This window comes from Suillus fuscotomentosus (genome assembly GCF_016647785.1).
Source record: "Suillus fuscotomentosus strain FC203 chromosome Unknown F5891scaffold_47, whole genome shotgun sequence".
NCBI lineage: Eukaryota > Fungi > Basidiomycota > Agaricomycetes > Boletales > Suillaceae > Suillus > Suillus fuscotomentosus.
In genome coordinates, this window is record NW_024539559.1 from 356,648 (window position 1) to 374,351 (window position 17,704).

General features: G+C 48.0%; 5 protein-coding genes across 5 annotated transcripts; all 5 read left to right on the forward strand.

The window, feature by feature from the left end:
* Window positions 1-1,897: 1,897 nt before the first annotated feature.
* F5891DRAFT_1192100 (eukaryotic translation initiation factor eIF2A-domain-containing protein) lies at window positions 1,898-4,224 on the forward strand (the record flags this gene model as incomplete). The annotated part of the gene is made up of 7 exons (XM_041367559.1): window positions 1,898-1,928; window positions 1,992-2,133; window positions 2,192-2,307; window positions 2,369-2,652; window positions 2,711-3,011; window positions 3,065-4,035; window positions 4,096-4,224. 7 exons carry the CDS (start codon window positions 1,898-1,900, stop codon window positions 4,222-4,224), a joined length of 1,974 nt encoding a protein of 657 aa, XP_041222962.1.
* A 388-nt stretch (window positions 4,225-4,612) lies between these two features.
* F5891DRAFT_1174718 (uncharacterized protein) lies at window positions 4,613-6,280 on the forward strand. Its single transcript, XM_041365677.1, has 7 exons — window positions 4,613-4,969; window positions 5,012-5,203; window positions 5,242-5,274; window positions 5,299-5,493; window positions 5,731-6,007; window positions 6,057-6,196; window positions 6,252-6,280. The coding sequence occupies exons 1-6, from the start codon at window positions 4,934-4,936 to the stop codon at window positions 6,095-6,097; spliced, it is 774 nt and encodes a 257-aa protein (XP_041222963.1). The 5' UTR covers window positions 4,613-4,933; the 3' UTR covers window positions 6,098-6,196; window positions 6,252-6,280.
* Window positions 6,281-9,016: 2,736 nt separating this feature from the next.
* On the forward strand, window positions 9,017-10,687 carry F5891DRAFT_1049240 (uncharacterized protein). Its single transcript, XM_041362412.1, has 5 exons — window positions 9,017-9,364; window positions 9,460-9,684; window positions 9,747-9,999; window positions 10,081-10,523; window positions 10,581-10,687. Exons 1-4 carry the CDS (start codon window positions 9,362-9,364, stop codon window positions 10,413-10,415), a joined length of 816 nt encoding a protein of 271 aa, XP_041222964.1. The 5' UTR covers window positions 9,017-9,361; the 3' UTR covers window positions 10,416-10,523; window positions 10,581-10,687.
* A 3,790-nt stretch (window positions 10,688-14,477) lies between these two features.
* On the forward strand, window positions 14,478-15,423 carry F5891DRAFT_1280132 (uncharacterized protein; the record flags this gene model as incomplete). The annotated part of the gene is made up of 3 exons (XM_041370395.1): window positions 14,478-14,907; window positions 14,962-15,102; window positions 15,167-15,423. The coding sequence occupies 3 exons, from the start codon at window positions 14,478-14,480 to the stop codon at window positions 15,421-15,423; spliced, it is 828 nt and encodes a 275-aa protein (XP_041222965.1).
* Window positions 15,424-16,090: 667 nt separating this feature from the next.
* Window positions 16,091-16,333, forward strand: F5891DRAFT_932634 (uncharacterized protein; the record flags this gene model as incomplete). Its single annotated transcript, XM_041373987.1, has 2 exons — window positions 16,091-16,178; window positions 16,221-16,333. Coding segments are annotated over 2 exons (201 nt in total), but the record flags the coding sequence as incomplete, so codon positions are not given.
* Between the last annotated feature and the right edge of the window lie 1,371 nt (window positions 16,334-17,704).

Below are 17,704 nucleotides of genomic sequence, written 5' to 3' on the forward strand. Positions count from 1 at the left end.
TGCATGAGCGCAACCTTTTCCGTTCAGAATTTGAAAAGAATGAGGACAAGTTGACGCTGCATATAATTAGGATGATCACATTCGAGGTCCGGATTGAAACCCACCGAGACCGTCTTCGCGGTTAGAGCATGCCGCTAAGAAGCCAATGGAATCAACCATAAGTTTGGGTTTGAGACTGTATTCACGTAGGAATGTCCTGCCTCGAATGATTCTTGGCGTCCCACACCCTTGCTATTTCATCGTTTAGCAAATTCACTCACCACCAACCCTACACAAAACAACACTTTACCGACGTTCCGGGCGGACACCTTCCTTCTCTCGGTATCCAATATTCATATTCCCACTGTCCGCATCTTCCCGTGGACAACGGCGTGGCTTACTTACGGTGCGTCATCTCCGTCTCGCTAGTCTTACCCTATCTAGTCACCACTACTCAAGTTCCGTACTTGCAGGTCGCCGCTTGAACAAGTAATGATCCGATGTTCGCCTGGCAGGTGAAACAAGTTGTATTGTCCAAATTTCTGACGGGCGTTATTGCTGACATCCCAGGCGCTGGAGTACGTGATTGGTAGCCGAAGCGTGCAACGAATCAGCGTTCCCAAAAAATAGTGGCTCACGGAGGGGTGCCTCTAGCGAGTTTATGTAAATGAACGGTGCCGCCCAGGCGACGCGACAAAGAGCACAATGCACGTATCCTTCACGGGATGTGACCAAATTATATCTTTGCGCAGCCTGGGATGAACCAATCAGAAGTTAAGTTTCATTTGATAATGGACACTACCGTGACTACATACGCGTGAAAATTGCCATTGCCATCCATGACTCTCCGGAGAAGTCAGGTAGTTAAGGAAAGGGCCACGTCGCATGAGAAGTTTGGAGACGGCCAAGTCGTGACTGATAGATTCAAAATTACGCGAATTGTGGCGCGCGCGTCTTCTCTGAAGTTGGCGCCGTCAAAGAGAGGGTTTCCTTCGAATAGATCAAAAGCTTGACAGATCTTTTGAAGGCCAACGGTGACTCTACTTCAAGTTTCGGATCTCGAACCTGAGAGTGATGATGGGGTGAAATCAGGGATGTACCGTTGCGTGCAACATTCCTCGTGTGGGTAAGCTAATTGGGTGAACAAAGATTTAACGGTACATGTACGAAAGGCTGAATGAACGAATACCGGCATGACACGCTGAACGAATGTCGCGCAACCAAAGAGTGGAACCTAAGCGTCCGTCGTCCGTTTGGGTTTTACTTACAGCCGTGATGTGATGCCGGCAGTTATGACTCGTGTTGGGGATGCTCCATTCGTGAAAAATGGCATATCTCCCTGAAAACGTGTTATGAATGCGTCAGCGTGTCATCCGCCAAGCACAGACGCACCACTAAAGATTTGGGATAATTGAGGAATATTACTGTCATGGTCCGCTTTCAATCTTCGTATGTATGATGAAATATATCACAGAGCCCGAGTGGAAGAAAAGTACTTGAATCTAGCATGACTCTAATATTTCGATTTTCCTTGAAAAGAATGTCGGATGGAAGCTTCAACCAACAATCCTATCGAGGGTTGCTGCGAAAGATTTTCATCGAGCTTGAGTTATTTTGTGGGTCAGCTCGCTGGATACGCCCTGTTAGTCTTCAGGCCGCATCAGCCCTGTCCGATTTGAATGCGGGTCAAAGACGGTTGTTACTCGTAACATAATAGTGAGAGCATGGCCCGGATTCCGGAAGCCTCAAGGCCAACTTGTAAGTAACCGAGCACTGCTTGCCCTAAAGTAGATCTTGTTTGAATTCAGCTGTGCATTGATTATACTTTACATCCTTGATCTTCTGCCTCCACCGACAGTCTCCTGTGAAGCATTCACTTGCTTCGTTCTCGCCCCCTCCGTCTTCTCAGCACAAAAAAATGGCCTCCCAGCTCTCCCAGCAATATGCTTGTTCGTTCAAACATTTATCCATCCAGTTTGTTTTTTGATCTTAACGTAATTGGTATCTTGTAGTCCGCGCACAGAAGAGCATGGGCCTCGTCGGCGGCACGCCCACATACATGCCAATAGAGGGATTCGCCGTCCCCGATGTCCCAGCTCGCACATACCACTACAGCCCCGATGGTCGCCTCTTTGCATACGCGCTACCAACTGTGTAAGGTTTACTTCGTGCTCGCGCAAATCACCTGGTTGACTCAATTTGATCCTCACAGTGTGCGGATCTTTCTAGCCGAAGGTGCCCAGCTGCTTCAAGAACTGAGTGTTCCAAATATTATCGAACTCAAGTTCTCTCCGCGCGGAACATACCTCTCTACATGGGAGCGGCCAGGTACGCCTCGTGTCTGTCGTCGAGGGTCTCGGTAAAATCTCACTCACACGCCTCCCCGCAGTCAAGCTGGAAGATGGCGCCCAGCACAAGAATCTTCGCGTCTTCTCCGCGTCTACCGGCGAGGAGCTCATCTCATTCACACAAAAGTCGCAGGAGAACTGGGACCTTCAGTACACCATGTCTGAGTCGCATGCCATTCGTCTTGTCGCTCAGGAGATTCAGGTCTACCGTCCTGCTGAATGGGGGAAGGGCATTGCCGATAAGCTGCGCGTCGAAGGCGCATCCATGGTCTCCTTGAGTCCTGGACTGAACCCATCCGTTGCGGTGTTTGTTGCTGAGAAGAAGGTATAATCCTTTTCCCTCCATGTTACATACATTCCTATGCTAAGTTTACTCTTCTCAGGGCGCCCCTGCGGTTGTCAAGATCTACGGCCTATCCACCCTTTCTGGCGCTCCGACTTGCTCTAAAACTTTCTACAAGGCTGATCGCGCCCAGATAAAGTGGAACGATCTTGGCACACAGGCACTAGTCCTTACACAAACGGAGGTTGATAACTCAAACATGAGCTACTACGGCGAGACTGGTATGTACCTTCTCAGCGCGGCAGGTAATTTCGACTGTCGCGTCACCCTGGACAAGGAGGGACCGATTCATGACGTCTCGTGGAGCCCAAACTCGAAAGAATTTGGCGTTGTCTATGGATGTTAGTTGTCTCCCTAGATTACGGAAGTCATTACTAACAAGTTTTCTTATTAGATATGCCTGCTAAAACTACACTCTTTGATCAACGTGTGCGGACGCTTCACGATTTTGGATCCTCTCCTCATAACTTCATCTCTTTCAATCCGCAAGGTCGTCTCGTCGCGCTTGCCGGCTTTGGTAACTTGGCAGGAAAAATCGACATCTTCGACAGAAGAACGTTGACAAAGATTTGTACCATCGACGCACCAAACACCTCTTATTGCGAATGGTCGCCTTGCGGCAGGTTCCTTTTGACAGCTACTCTGTCTCCTCGTCTTCGTGTGGACAACGGAATCAAGATATGGCATTGCACTAGTGGACTTATGCACGTCCAGCTGGTAGACGAATTATATCAGGCATCGTGGAGACCTACACCACTTGATCAAGCACCTCCGTTTGGTGCAACTATCCCTGCCGCACCCCAGCCCTCAATCAGTGTATTGACTGCGGCTTTGACCGCTAAACCCGTTACACCTAAAGCTGCAGGAGCTTACAGGCCGCCTGGTGCACGTGGCCTTGCAACACCAGCGATTTTCAAGCGTGAGGATGAGGGCGGTGCTCCTCGTATGCCCACCGGCAGCGGCAGCGCAACACCTCCACGGGGCTACAACCGTTCACCGAATCCTCCCGGTAGCATGGGCCATGCTAATGGAGGCACGCCTTCGAACGGAAATGGTCACTATCAGAATGGGAATGGGGGAAGGAGGCATGTACCTGGTGCCGCACCCAAGACGCCCTCGACTGCGCCTGTGCCCGGGGCAGAGGGTGGTGAAAAGAAGCCGAAGAAAAAGGGGAAGAAGAAAGAGAAAGGAACTGGGGAAGCGGGCTCGGGAGCTGCGACGCCTACTGGGGAGGCGTCTGTGCGACCGTCTATTGATGTGACTGTAGTAGGGACGCAGACACCTGGCCAAGGCTCCGTTCCACCAACGCCGGGAGCAGAATCGTTGGACCCTGTCGCGAAGAAGGTTCGGAATCTTAATAAGAAGGTTGGTGTTTGCTTTTCTGGTCGTCGTCGTTGCATTGTGTTGATGGCCATTGACTTACAGCTGAAGGCCATTGATGAACTCAAGGAGAAGGCGAACCGCGGGGAGCGACTGGAAGCGACGCAGCTCAAAAAAATGGAGGGTGAAGCTGAGATCCGCAAGGAACTATCTAGTCTTGGGATCACAGCCTAGATGTCTTCTCATCGTCAGTATATCAGGACACGTACCATCTCTCGAGAAATAAGTTTTGTTGAACACACATTGCTATCGTTATGCGTCGTCTGACATTCATGTTTAGATTGACATTGCATTTATGCGAGGGCTAGGGTTGGATAATCATTAGATGTTACAGTATGTATGTATGGGGTTTTGATCTGCACCATGGTTTGTAGATATATGGGAGTATGAATAGCATGTTTTCAGTGATCAGGACTCTTCGAAATTGATTTAGCAGAGGGGACTTTTGAGAATGAAGTGAATGCTGCACAGCTGGAGACTGTCGGTGTCGGAGGCAGAAGATCTAAAGCGTGATCATTAATGCAGAGCTTGAATCTACTTTAGGGCAAGCAGTGCTCGGTCACGATTTCTTCAAGTCGTGCTCTCACTATCATGTCACTCGTAATAACTTCTGTGGTCCTATCCACATGGAAATTGGACAGGGCTGATAGACCTGAAGACGAACAGGGGACCGACGTTTGCTGACTCCAAAAATAACTCAAGTTTGATGAAATCTTTCGCAGCGATCCTCGAGAGAATTGTTGGGTGAAGATTCCGTCCGATATCTCTCCCGAGGAAGATCGAAAGACCAGAGTCATCCTGGGTTCAAGTACTTTTTTTCCCATCGAGGTCTGCGATACATAAATATTCCGCCATGCATACGAAGATGCCTTGAAAGTGGACCATGACAGCAATCGTAAATTATCGTAAATTTTCAATGGTGCGTCTGTGCTGGCCGGATGACTCGCTGACGCATCGATAGCACGTTTTCGGGGAGACATGCCATTTTCCACTAATGGGGCCCCCAACACGAGTTGGAATTTCTGGCAGCAATAGCCTCGGCAGCAGCGGTGTCCTCATGGAGGGCACCATCACCATCCTCAGCCTTCAGGAACAGCGCCGGGATCATCATCAGGAACAGCTGGATCATCCTCCGGCACATTGGACCGTCCAAGTCGCTGAAAGATATCTTTATCTTCATCGGTGCTGAAGTCATCTGGGCCTCGAACATTGGGGGGACCCATTGTGCGTCTCGAAGAGGTTGTTTAGCGGCTCAAGAGGGTCTGGATTCATTTCCCTATCAATATCACCATGCGGTTCGTGCCCGGAAGCAACATCATCAACTTCGAGTCCTGGATTAAAATGGTCTTCAGCAAATTGTGGTTCTCCTGGTACCTCATCCTTTACTCGCGCAGCTACGAAATCTGCGGCACGAGTATCATGGAGCCGCTGATCAGCATCACGGTGTATTGCAGCTGTCTAAGCCCTGTAGTTTCTGACCACTTGCATCTGGATTGTCTCTACGCTTGTAGCTCTCACAAGAGCGCCATGCATATGCCGGCCTGGGCATCTGGAGATCTGGTAGGAGGATGCCACTCGCCTATAGATTACGCTGCATCATAGACAGCGCACCATGATGCGATCGTTACAAGACTCGTTGTTTTCATCATTAGTGCAGGTCTCTGATCAAGAATCCGGCAGTCATGTCACCAGTTCCTTGGCCGCCTGGACAGGTTAAAGCGTCATGTCCACGAAGAGGTCCAGGAGGCTCGCGGTTTCATGGATCTCCTCGACGACTACCAGTCAGATATCACAATGGAGAATTCGGAAGGATGTGATAGCACCGTCAACTCCCAAGCTGGACTCAATGGTCCCAATGTTATGATTCTACCGTTTGTATCTTCGCACGGCCCCGCGGACTTCATGCTACAGCCTGTATCGTTCAGGGTCATGGGATCGCTGTCAGGGGTTACAGCAGGTAAGTTGCTTTATATGCAGTCTTTCGTTTAAATGCTTGCCGTTAACAGGCTTATTGCCCATGGTGCTCGCAGTTGTGCCGACTATATAATAAATCAGCTTCAGCACACCATGTACTCTGCAGGCATTCCGGCATTCTCTGATCCGCGTGTCACAGAATCGTCATTGGAGAGTGTAAATGCTCGTCATGGTGAATTCGTTATCATTCGCAACTTTTCATTAAAATGCTTACAACGTAACCCTAGGTTTATAGCTCCATAGCACGTCCGATCCTATCTATGAGTCCACTGCGCAACCCTTCCAGGGCAGTCATTTCGGGGAGCATGACCCCTTCGGTTCTTCAGCCAGACCCGACGCGCAACTGTCCGTCTTCATTGTGCAGGCTAACTAAGCAAAGGAAAAAGTAGAATGCCCCTGGGACGAGTGCCCGGCAGTCATCAACAAGTATAGCCTTACTTGCCATGTCGAAGAGGTGTACGAGTGGAAGATTAAGGCTGTTTGTACGTCAAAGCCGCTAGCTGGTCATGGTTGTGGTATTATAAGCCCTACTCAATTAATTGTTGGTGTGGTTCTTTATGAATAATACACGATCTATTAGGGGATGCTGGTATTTGCTTACAAGGCCACCTTGGTGGACGAAATCGCAGCGTCGACGTTGGCTTGACATGACCCCCGATGACCACTGCCCACAAGATTGTGGGACGCGAATTGGTTCCGTGGAATCAACCGTTTCGTGCTCATATATGTGAAGGATGGTTACAAGGTTTGGGGTGTGCTAGTCTACTCTTAAATTTGATCCTGCAGCACATTTGAAATGTTCATATGTTGACATGTCTACCAGTATACAAATGTGTACAAATAACCTAGCATAGGGTCGGTTATTCAGATTGGACCCCTGGCCGTTCGGGTGACGGGCCATGGCCATTGTGCATGAACCGGCAACTTCATCTCGATCCATGCGTCACCATGCCTCTTCCCTAGAAACGTCACATAATATTAATTTCCAACTTAGTGACATATGGCCCCGTTATGACCAGATTCACTGCAACCGAGTCAAAAGCGCTCCAATTTCCTGCCCGTGTCTTTCGCTGTGCGAGCCCATCCCTGAGGCCTGAGCGCTGAGCTGCCACCGTATTTTATGCGACAGAAATGAATTTACGACAAGGTCTCGACTCGATAAGTTCCGCCTTGAAGCTTGAGATCTTAGAGCGAGTCAGCCCGTGCCACGCAGTATTGGTGCAGTATTGGGTTACGTGGTCCTATAATCAAAATTCAGTTTGCAGATCAATGGGGAATATCCTCGAGAGGGATACTATACAACGTCATGTCCAGGAAAGAGCGCCTCGGCTGGGAATATGTGAGTCTCACCACCGGGTTTACTGATTGACAGTCGCTGACACGTTTTCGGGGAGACATACCATGCAGCTGCTGTAAGGTTTTTTCTCACCTAATTAGCAAGCACCGCCGGTACATTCCTGATTTGGCTTCATCATGGATCTGTCAAGTTTTCGGGATCTTTGCGCAAAAAGTTTCTTGTTTGATGGCGCCGACTTCAAGATACACCCGCCATACAATTTGCTATCTATCAGGGCTCCGTCTTCAAGTTACGACTTGGCCGTCTTGTCCTTCCGACTTACCTGGAGAGGTCCCCACTGGATGCCGATGGCAATTTTCACACGCATGTAGTCACGGCATCACTGGCTGTTTAACTTCCGACCCGTTCGTCTCGGGCTGCGCAGCATATGCTTTGGTTATACAAATACGCACCTCGTGCTCTTTGTCGCATCGTCTTGGCCACTGTTCATTTATCTACTGGACGCGGCACCCCTCTGTGGGCCACTGTTTAACTTTTGGGCAAACATTGGTTCGACGCGTTTTTAGCTGCACACTTTGGGTGACAATCACGTACTGCAGCGCCCGATGGGATATCAGCAATAACGAACGCCCTGCCAGAAGTGTGGACCTGCCAGACGAACATCGGATCATCTTCGCTTGTTCATTCGGCGACTTGCGGGTGTGGAACTTGATTCGAGTAGTGGTGACCAGATAGGGCAAGATTAGCGAGACGGGGATGGCACACCGTAAGTAAACACAATGTTGTCCCCTGATGGGGATAAGAGTATTTGGATACCGAGAGAGGTGTTCGCCTGGAACGTTGGTGAAGTGTTGTTTTTCTCTTAGAGTCAAGATGTAGTGTTGGTGGCTGAGTGAATTTGCTAAACGATGGAATAGCAAGGGTGTGGGATGCCGAGAATCATTCGAGACAGGACATTCCTGCGTGAGTACAGTCATCTATTCCTCAAATTCAAATGCAAACCCGCGCCATGGAGTCTTCTCAACAGCATGCTCTAACCGCGAAGACGGTCTCGGCGGATTTCAATCCGGACCTCGAATGTAAATTCTTAGTAAGCTCATCCTCAGGGATTCTGTGCAGCGTAAAAAGTTATTCTTATTTTGTTCAAATTCTAAACGCTGAAAACGTTGTGCTAAAGTTCACGAATTTGAATTGGCAAGCCAACGTAATTCGGACTGTACCGTACATTCCGAAGTTTCAAGCGGTTTTCTCGGAACAGTTTAGGAGAATGTGTATCTATGTCACTATGGCACTCTAAACCCAACATACAGTTGTGTGACGTCGCCAGTGAAGACGGGAACAGGTTTTACGTCATGGCTAATTGCATACAGTTGCGAGATCTGAGTACCGTAAACTTGAGCCTTACGAGAGTACATGTGGTGCTCAGGTGGGGCATGCACATAAGGGGATGCGAATTGGTTTTGCGGAATCGACCGTTTCACGCTTATAATTGTTAAGGATGGCTACGAGGTTTGGGGTAGGTGGTCTACTCTCTTTTCATCCTGCGGCACATCTGAAACGTTCGTATGTTGATATGTCGACCCAGTGACCAGCATTCAAATGCACAGGAAGTTTTACGTGCACAACTGTGCACAATCACCTTATACACGTAGCATAGGGTCATCGGTTATTCGGATTGAACTTTTCGAAGGGCTGGCCGTTCGGGTGACGGCGGACCATACTAGACTACGAAATACATGAAATTCTTCCCCCTATCGCATGGCTCTTGCCTAGAAACATCACACACAATATTAGTTTCTAACTTAATGACACATGGCCCTTTATGAGCGCCATGTACCGTACTACAACCGGAAGTCGATCCAAATTTCTTTTATATTTGTGCCTGTGTCTTTCGCTGTGCGGGCCCGCCCTGAGCTCAAGACTGCCACCGTGATTTTTGCGAGCACGGTGTAACTTTACGTGACCAGTCAAGGTTTCGACAAGTTCCATTTTAGGCTTGGAAGGAGTAGCCGTACGCAGTATTGGGTTACGTTGACTGCCATGGTGCTATAATCAAAATTCAGTTTGCGGAATAATGGGAATAAAAAGGCAACAGTCTTGCATTCTCTTACATTCATACAACTTCCCGTGCCATCCAGAACCCGCAACTCGAGGTTTTAAAACGAGCATGTATCTGCAAAGGTGAACTCGTTCCACGCTTCGTATATTCGAGATCAGAGCATGAGCTTACCATGGATGTACATTCAAGGCCTGAATCGTCACTACCAACCCCCCAGCTGACGTCGTCTTCATGGTCGGGGGATGTCCCTGATCAAGATTCAACGAGATCAAGCCTAAAATCGTGTCTCGAATGTCTTGACCGAGTCCATGATAGGATGGACTGTGTTTACAAGGAATTCTGGAAATCCGCACCCGCATCACAGAGCTACTTGTCACCGTTCAATCAGAAATCACCATAGTGGGGGGTGAAGGCACATTGGATGGTGACATGGACTCCCAGGCAATCGTCAATGATGAGCCTCAGATCATCATGCCACTTGCGTTCGAGCTCAATGCCGTTCCACCGTCGTCGACTCCACCAGAGTTCTCCGTCTTGGCAGAGCCACCAGCATTCCCGGGACAATTTTCAGACCTCAAGTACGGTCCTTTAGGATTTGGTACTAGTACCCTGGCGGAGGGTCTTTCCATAGGTACAATTCCCCAAAGTAAGTTCGCAATATGCACAACCTTTCCTTAGAATGCTTACCGTATATGACCAGACCTGTTGCCCGATGGCACCCCTGGTGTCGTCAGCTATGGGCTTGGTGTACTCGGGCTCCTGCCTCAGTATGACACGTACTCCGATGGGAAGACCTTGTCCGAGTCTTCAACAAGTCACGACCAACAACCACGTCTTCCCATTGCGCAGGGCAGCCCGAGCCAACATAAAGTGAATTGCATCTGGCCCGGATGCTCAAGAACTGTCAAGAAGGATAATCTCACTCGTCACGTAAATGAGGTGCATCGGCGTAAAGTCAAGGCTGTCTGCGTTGGCTGTGGAAAGAAGTTCGCGCGCCCTTATATGTTGAGGGACCATATCTGTCGGGCCGAATGAAGAAAGTACTGATCTCGAGTAGATTTGTCAAAAGTAAAGTGGTGAGAGCACCCAGGTATGGAGCTCTCAAGAGCACATGAACTTAGGCAATGCGCACCAATACAAATACTAAGATTCAATATGATGACTTCTTGTACAGGTAAATAACGCGGAGGGAGAGCGTACCGCTAAGTTGAAGCATGCTAGTGACGATCTCTGATCGGTCTTTGACCCACGGTGATACTCAACTCCAAAAGGTACATGGCCAAGGAAGGGATGTGATTTGCGCAAAGATGAATCATTTAGCGCCAGCCGCCAATCGACTTGAAAGTGTTTGGACGGAGTTTAGACGGAGTATCAAAATCAGGTCATTCGGCAGCACAAAGTCCATCAGACGTGGGAGAGACTCCGTGTTAATGCATGTGTTGGATATGGTATGGGCTTCATGAACGTTCAAAACGTTTGAACCATAATTAATTGATTGCTCGGTATGCATTTGCATTCACTGCGTCAACTTGAAAACAACCAGATAGGATCGTCGCAGAGTCAGCGCTAGTAAGTACTGGTATACCATATGCGATGAATGCCAAATGTGCGAATCTCTACAAGCCAGAGTAGAAAAAGGTGACCGTTTGAACCCAAACTCAGAGGGGCGAGTAAGGAGTGGGTTAGATATTTGCGTTCTAAGCCGGACCTGGTTACGATGATTTGCAAATCTGCTTCGTGGATGAAAATTCATATAAGTGAAAATGAATTGGATTGAAGTAGAAATACAAAAATGGTTCTGTGAGGAGTTTCTAGGAATTCGCGCTGCTCGACATCCGAGTTGCGCCTCTGCTCCTACCCCTCCTCCCACTGGCAGCGCTAGACAATCATCGGCAGGAGCATGATACCCGAATCTGCCAGCATAAACGACAGGGAGTGATCGATTCTGCATGCGCCTGTCAGCATGTCAGACCAGATTCTTGAGCCTAGATGGATGTAACCCTGTCGAGGTCATCGAGAACCTATTTTTGGATTTGACAGATGCGTCGACGGAAGGGACACACAAGTATGCACTGGTACTTGACAGCGATCTAGCAGTTCAACCCGGTGGTGTGATTAGAGCGTGTCGAAGAATGTCGAAGAAGTTCGGACTGCCAGAGAGCTCATGGCCACTGAGAAATGCGTGACCAGTTCACTATTGAAAGGTAGCTGGGACGGGTGGACAACACGATAAGCTGTTGCAAGGTTGCATGATGGTTCTAGTCGAAGGTACTCGACGGAAAAAAGAGGGACTGACCTTGAGGGTGGGTAGAAAGGTCTCCCTGCGGATACTGTCCATGGTAGTTGCGTTCATGTATTGGCGCTTATGGAAGTGGACATCTTGATTGTTCTGCGAATGTCGTTAGCGGTGATGAGTTGTAATGTTGTAATGTTGATAAGATGGAATCACGGAAGGCAGCGGCTCCGACTGCAGACTATACCAGACATCAAACAAAAAGAGATGTTATGAATGAGGTGGCTGAAGCGTATGAAACGTACCCAAGTTCGACCTATATCAGCCCACGAGCTGAGGGAGACCATGTGCATATGGGCGGTCCACGAACAGGAACTTGTATGATTCGTGAACGGTCAGCAAAGACCGGCGCCTGGAGAATAGTGGTAGGTAAATGATGGTATGATGGCTCGGAAATGAAGGCGACTCGGAAGATTGCGAAGCAGTTGACAAACTTTGCACTTACTATCACTGGCGGGGTTTTTCAAAGGTTTTCAATGTTTGAAGCGTAGCACACTCGTCAAGAGGTTTTTTTTTTCCGCTTCTTGACAGACCTGTGGGAAAAATCGTGCTCTATCACACCCAGGTGAAATCTGATTTTTTTTGCGATGATGTTCGAGCGGCGGAAGGAATCCGGTTGTGCGATGTCAGTTTGGCAGGGACTGGATATGCTGTTTCAAAATTTGTCACAGCAATGTCACACTGGAGTTTTATAGCTCCGCAACGGTACGCTCGGCAGAATTTTGAATATCGATATCTGAACGAGCGTTCGAAGGAAATCAAAGATTCTACGGATTCGTGCATGTACATTATATAGACCAGCTATCCACAGTAAGTAAATCTAAATGTAGTATGTGCATTAAGTGGAAAGGATATGATAGTAATAGATTGAAAGTGAGTATGTTCACAAAAGTGTATAATCAAAGACTGGATGTAGGATATATACCAACGAGGATTAAACTCACAGTCCAGGTCATTGCGCTGGTGAGTGATGACCCCATCTGGCTGCTATAAGATACACCTCCCCTGTTTACTCGATGTACAGTTTTTGAGCGGAGATTATAATTGATGCTGCACTATGGTCACGGTGCAGCATCCACTCTTTCAACAACTTCACTGATAACATGGTTCTGCCCTCACTCAATCATGATATAGAAATCGCAGTGGTAAGCATCATTTGTATAAGGACAGAGATTGTTTTCACATAGTTTTTGTCCTGTTTGACAAAGTATATAGATTGTAGCATTACAATCATTAACATTCAGTGGTGTGACATATTTCAATGGATGATTTATTGTGAACACAACTGCTCGATGTTTTCTATAGGATCTTCACAGTTGTATTCTATAAACACTAGAGAACACCTAACTAAAATCGCAGAATATTTTTGTGCAGTGCGTAGTTTGCGATATGATGATCAGCGAATTTTGAAACCCAATACCCATTTTGATGCTTTTAGTACGACGCCGATTGATGATTGATGCTTCCTGCTTGTTGCCCCTCCTCAGTATCCGCGCACGAGCACTCATATACGTTTTCTTCCTTTCCCAGTCTAAGAGTACGCACCAGTACTAACATAACATCGGCGATTCGGAACATATTTATAGATGTCGATGGATTCGGACGCGTGGAGACTGGCACTGCGAACACGATGTCATTCCTGTATGCGGTATCATCTATGCGTTTGGTTCAATACCTTTTTCTCTTTGTAGATGCTCGACGGATCATCCTGGCATCAAGTCCTGCCAAATACGACAGCACCCCATAACCGTCGTAAAAGCTTCTGTTGGTCTTTAATCTCGTAACTGCGTCGTTTTTGAATTGTACCAAAGTAAGCTAAATCCCACTTTCATGAAATGGCATTCATATTCCGGATCTCCCAGGTGTAGGCAAAGCCCAGTATGCCTAGTGAAACCTCTCACGTCTATCATCACAATGGCGGAATGGCGTCCAACCGATACTATGTGCCGGCGTCAGCCTATCTGTTAATATACGATACTTCTCAAGACGGAGAATGAATCTATACAAAATAAAGCATAACTTGAAGCACTGCAGAGATATGCATCTGTTGGGATCCGGAAAGACACCACAATTAATTACATGCATGATGAGGGAAGTATCGATGAGGATAAAAACGTTTTTATTCAAAGTACGTACTACAAAGCAGAGTTGGCTGTACATCGTGATGAGAGGCGCCCAGCGAAGTTAATTAAAGTGCCAAGGGAAAGTAAATTCTATGGCGGGTGGCATTACGGTAAAGACCACACGGTGAACCAATTGGCGCCAGTGGAATCTAGCGTGATTGCGTTGATGGAATGCGGGATCCTTGTGTGCCCCTATATTTGCAAGAACAGGGCTGCCCCTTTTAATATCAAGAAGCATGAGTACCCTAAATGATGCCTTCAATCTAGGTCTTGGTTGAGAATTTCTGGAGGTAGTCGCTGCAATGGAGTCGTCCAGTGACAGCGCACGGATTTTTCACCCACATCCTTGACCGTCGCCTAGAAGCAAGTGGGCTGCGCATGGCGGGAAAACGATCTGTATCCATGATAGGCAGCTGTCAAGTTGATAAGATTCAAGGTGGCAAGCGATCATTCATTTCCTGGAAGACTAACCAATTAATTTCCATACAACATGAGGCAACCGGACTAGTTGGAAGCGCTTACTCGGAGTAATCCAGATTACGCCTGCCAGACGCGTTATGGACATGTAATATAAAGGTGTCGGGGCGATGTTTCATTTTGTGTTCAATTTCCCAACTCTCACAAAGGATAACAGAATTCTCCAGCATTTGCATTGCTTTACTTGTCACCTAGAGTCTACAGATGGATAACTTGCGCGCACATCGTAGAAAAAGACACGAGCGCACCAAAATTTCATCTAGATCAACACTACAAAACCCATTGTCCTCGTGGCCAGGGCAGGCCCCTGACCAACATTCAACGAGACTAGTCCTGGAGTCATGTCTCCAGCGCCTCGACCGCCTCGACAGCTTAGAGCGTCGTGTGCATGAGGAAATCCAGCAGATCCGCAGCGTCTTGATGAATCTCCTTGGTAACTACCAGTCAGATGTCACAATGGAGGATTCGGGTGGACGTGATAGCACCGTCGACTCTCAAGCTGAACTCGATAGTCTCAATGTCATTGCATCGTTTGGACCTTCGCACGACCGCTGCCTCGTGCCACAGTTTGCACCTCATGGAACGTCGTTCGGGGTTACGGGATCGCTGTCAGAGGGTACAGGTCCCCCCCAAGGTAAGTTGCTGTATTTGCAGCCAAAATTTTTATTTAAACACTTACTGTGTACAGGCTTGTTACCCCACGGCGCTCGCACTTCTGCCGACTATGGGCCGATTGTTCAACATCCCCTAACTCAGCCTCGGTACAACATGTACTCTGAGGCCTGTTCAGCATTCTATGACCCGCGTGTCACGGCATCGTCGTTAGAGGGTGAGAATCATCGCCACGGTCAATTCACTATCATTCAACAGAAACACTTACAATGTATCCCTAGATTTATCGCTCTGTGGCACATTGGATTCTGTCTATGAGCCTGCTGCGCAACTGTCTGTCCCCATCCAAGCAAAGGGCAAAGTAAAATGCACCTGGCACGGGTGCTTGGCACTCGTCAAGAAGGATAATCTCGGTCGTCATGTCAAAGAGGTGCATGAGGGGAAGATTAAGGCTGTCTGTGCAGGCTGTGGAAAGGAGTTCAAGCGCCCATATCAGATGAATGAGCACATCGTTCGGACCCGATGTGGAAGATCCTAGATTGTTTTCTTGTACGACAAAGTCGCCAGATATTTGTTGAAGTGGTTCCTGATGAACAAGATGCGATCTAGGGGATACTAGCGTTCGCTTGCTACAACTTTGTGACCTTGGTGGTCGAAAATTCATCCTTGACTTCATTCGTTACTCCGAGGGAGATTGAGCCATTAACGGGTAGGGAGATAGATATGGAGATCTCGAAAGGAGCGGGAAAGGCGATGCGCACCGATGTGAGCATGGTGTCAAGTATTTTCAAGGGTAGGAGATATGGTGAAGGGCGTGCTCGAAATCGGGATGAATTAACGCGGAGTTAGTGCGGGACCGTGACTAGTAATACGGCCGGACGGCTAATCGTTCTGTGCCTCTCGGACCCGTGCTCGGGCTGCCAGATGCCGTTCAGTTCCTAACCCATTGTCGCCGCTGATCAACAAAGTGACAGTTATACGCATTCCTTCATTTCAGAACAGATTCTTCCAGAAGATGTGTGTACAGTCTGCCCAAAACACGAAGATATTACCTCGTGGTGTACATAGTAGTGGGGATCTATGCAGAGCTGACACCGTAAGGTATCTTTTGCACCCTGCCTCATGTAAATTTTAAACAATCATTGACATGAACAAACAGCATCATTCCTGACGTTTTTAATTCTGCTTTATCGCGAGATACATGTGCACAGGCAGAAATCGATGCTGTCGTAGGTCAGGACCAATTTCCCGCGTTTGAGGACAGAGTAAAGCTTCTGTACATCGACCTCAGAGGTGCATTTTCGTCCTAGTTCCTGCTCACTCTCAACGACGCAGGGCTCCCACGTCACGTAATGAGGGAAGACGTCTACGAAGGGTACAGCGTACTTAAGGGTGCGATCGTTATCGTAAGCATTCTTTCCATTTCACAAGATAATGAGTTGTACCTCGGAGTCCAGGCCTGAGCGCTTCCTCGGTCTCTCGCCTTGGTTGTAGCCCCGCAGGTTCATATTTGGGTTTGAATGCCGTAGATGCCCTAATGCGTGCCATTTACATGACACCATCGCTATCAAGCTGCTATTGAACGGTGGCATCTTGTTTCAAGGTTGCATTCTGCCGAAGCCTCTATCGTGTGCGAAGAAGGTGCGTCGGCAGCCCTTATCAAATTGACGATTGGAATTCGTTTGACATTCGAAATCACCACTAAAAATTGACTTCACTGTTCTGCAGTGTGATTATCGTTAGGATACCAGATTTTCCACCGGTTTCTCAGGGAACGGAAAAGATTCTTCTTGACGTGTCGACCGAAAAGAAAATATCAACAGACAACAATAGTAGAGGCAAACCTTGTGAACACCAGCTGGCGTACGACTGAATTCACCAAGGCGAGCGATCATCACATCATAATCGACGAGACTAGTATGCTGGGCGATGCGGTGGCCATACCGTTTGCGATTTGGACTTGGAGAGCTTTAAGACTCTATGTATAGTGAGACAACTTCAGAGCACGGCAGCGTGCAAATTCCTACGCTCATGATATCGGTGACAGAGCAAGTCAAATTTGAGGCCTGCTGGCATGCAGATTACCTCTATTTGGATAATAGGTTCTACCCAAACCAGAGTCATAGAGTCCTGAACGCGACATTTATAAAGCAGTAGTCTTCCTACTGTTCCCACCCACCTTTATTGACCCTGTGTCGCATCGCACCATGCATTTTTCCTCCGTCTTCGCCGTTGTGGCCGCTTTGACAGCGTCTGCATTTGTCAATGCATGCCCAACTTTGTGCGCATTGACTGATAAATGCTGCCCTGGTCAGACATGTAAGGAGATATACATCGCCGGTAGTGTGAGTATGAGTAGCTCGCATTCAGTATTCCTCAAGGCTCACCGGCGTTGTAGGACTCATTTCTATTCCTTTGTGTTAATACGTCATAAATCAAACCGGAGTGGAAAGCTGTGGCAAGTCGCAACAGTGAGTCGTTTCTCTGGTAACGCGTTGGTACAGTGTGGTTGATGCACGATACTCAGGCAGTTCATTGCTGGTTTGACCGAGATGCTGAATTCAGTGCTGCTTGAGCAATGGAGGCATTAGAAGAACGAACACTTGATAGACTGAATTAATGAGCAGTCTGGCCTTTTGCTCCCCCTATCACTATCGTCTATCTTGCATATTTTCTAGATGAGTTTTTATTAGAACACCATTCAACGTGATACCCTGTAGTTTGACATTCTGCCGCATCTGCCGAAACCGATCTGGCGGAACCGGCTGGAATAGCGAACGCGTGCTGACAAGGGACTAGTGCCTGCAGCAGTGGTAGAC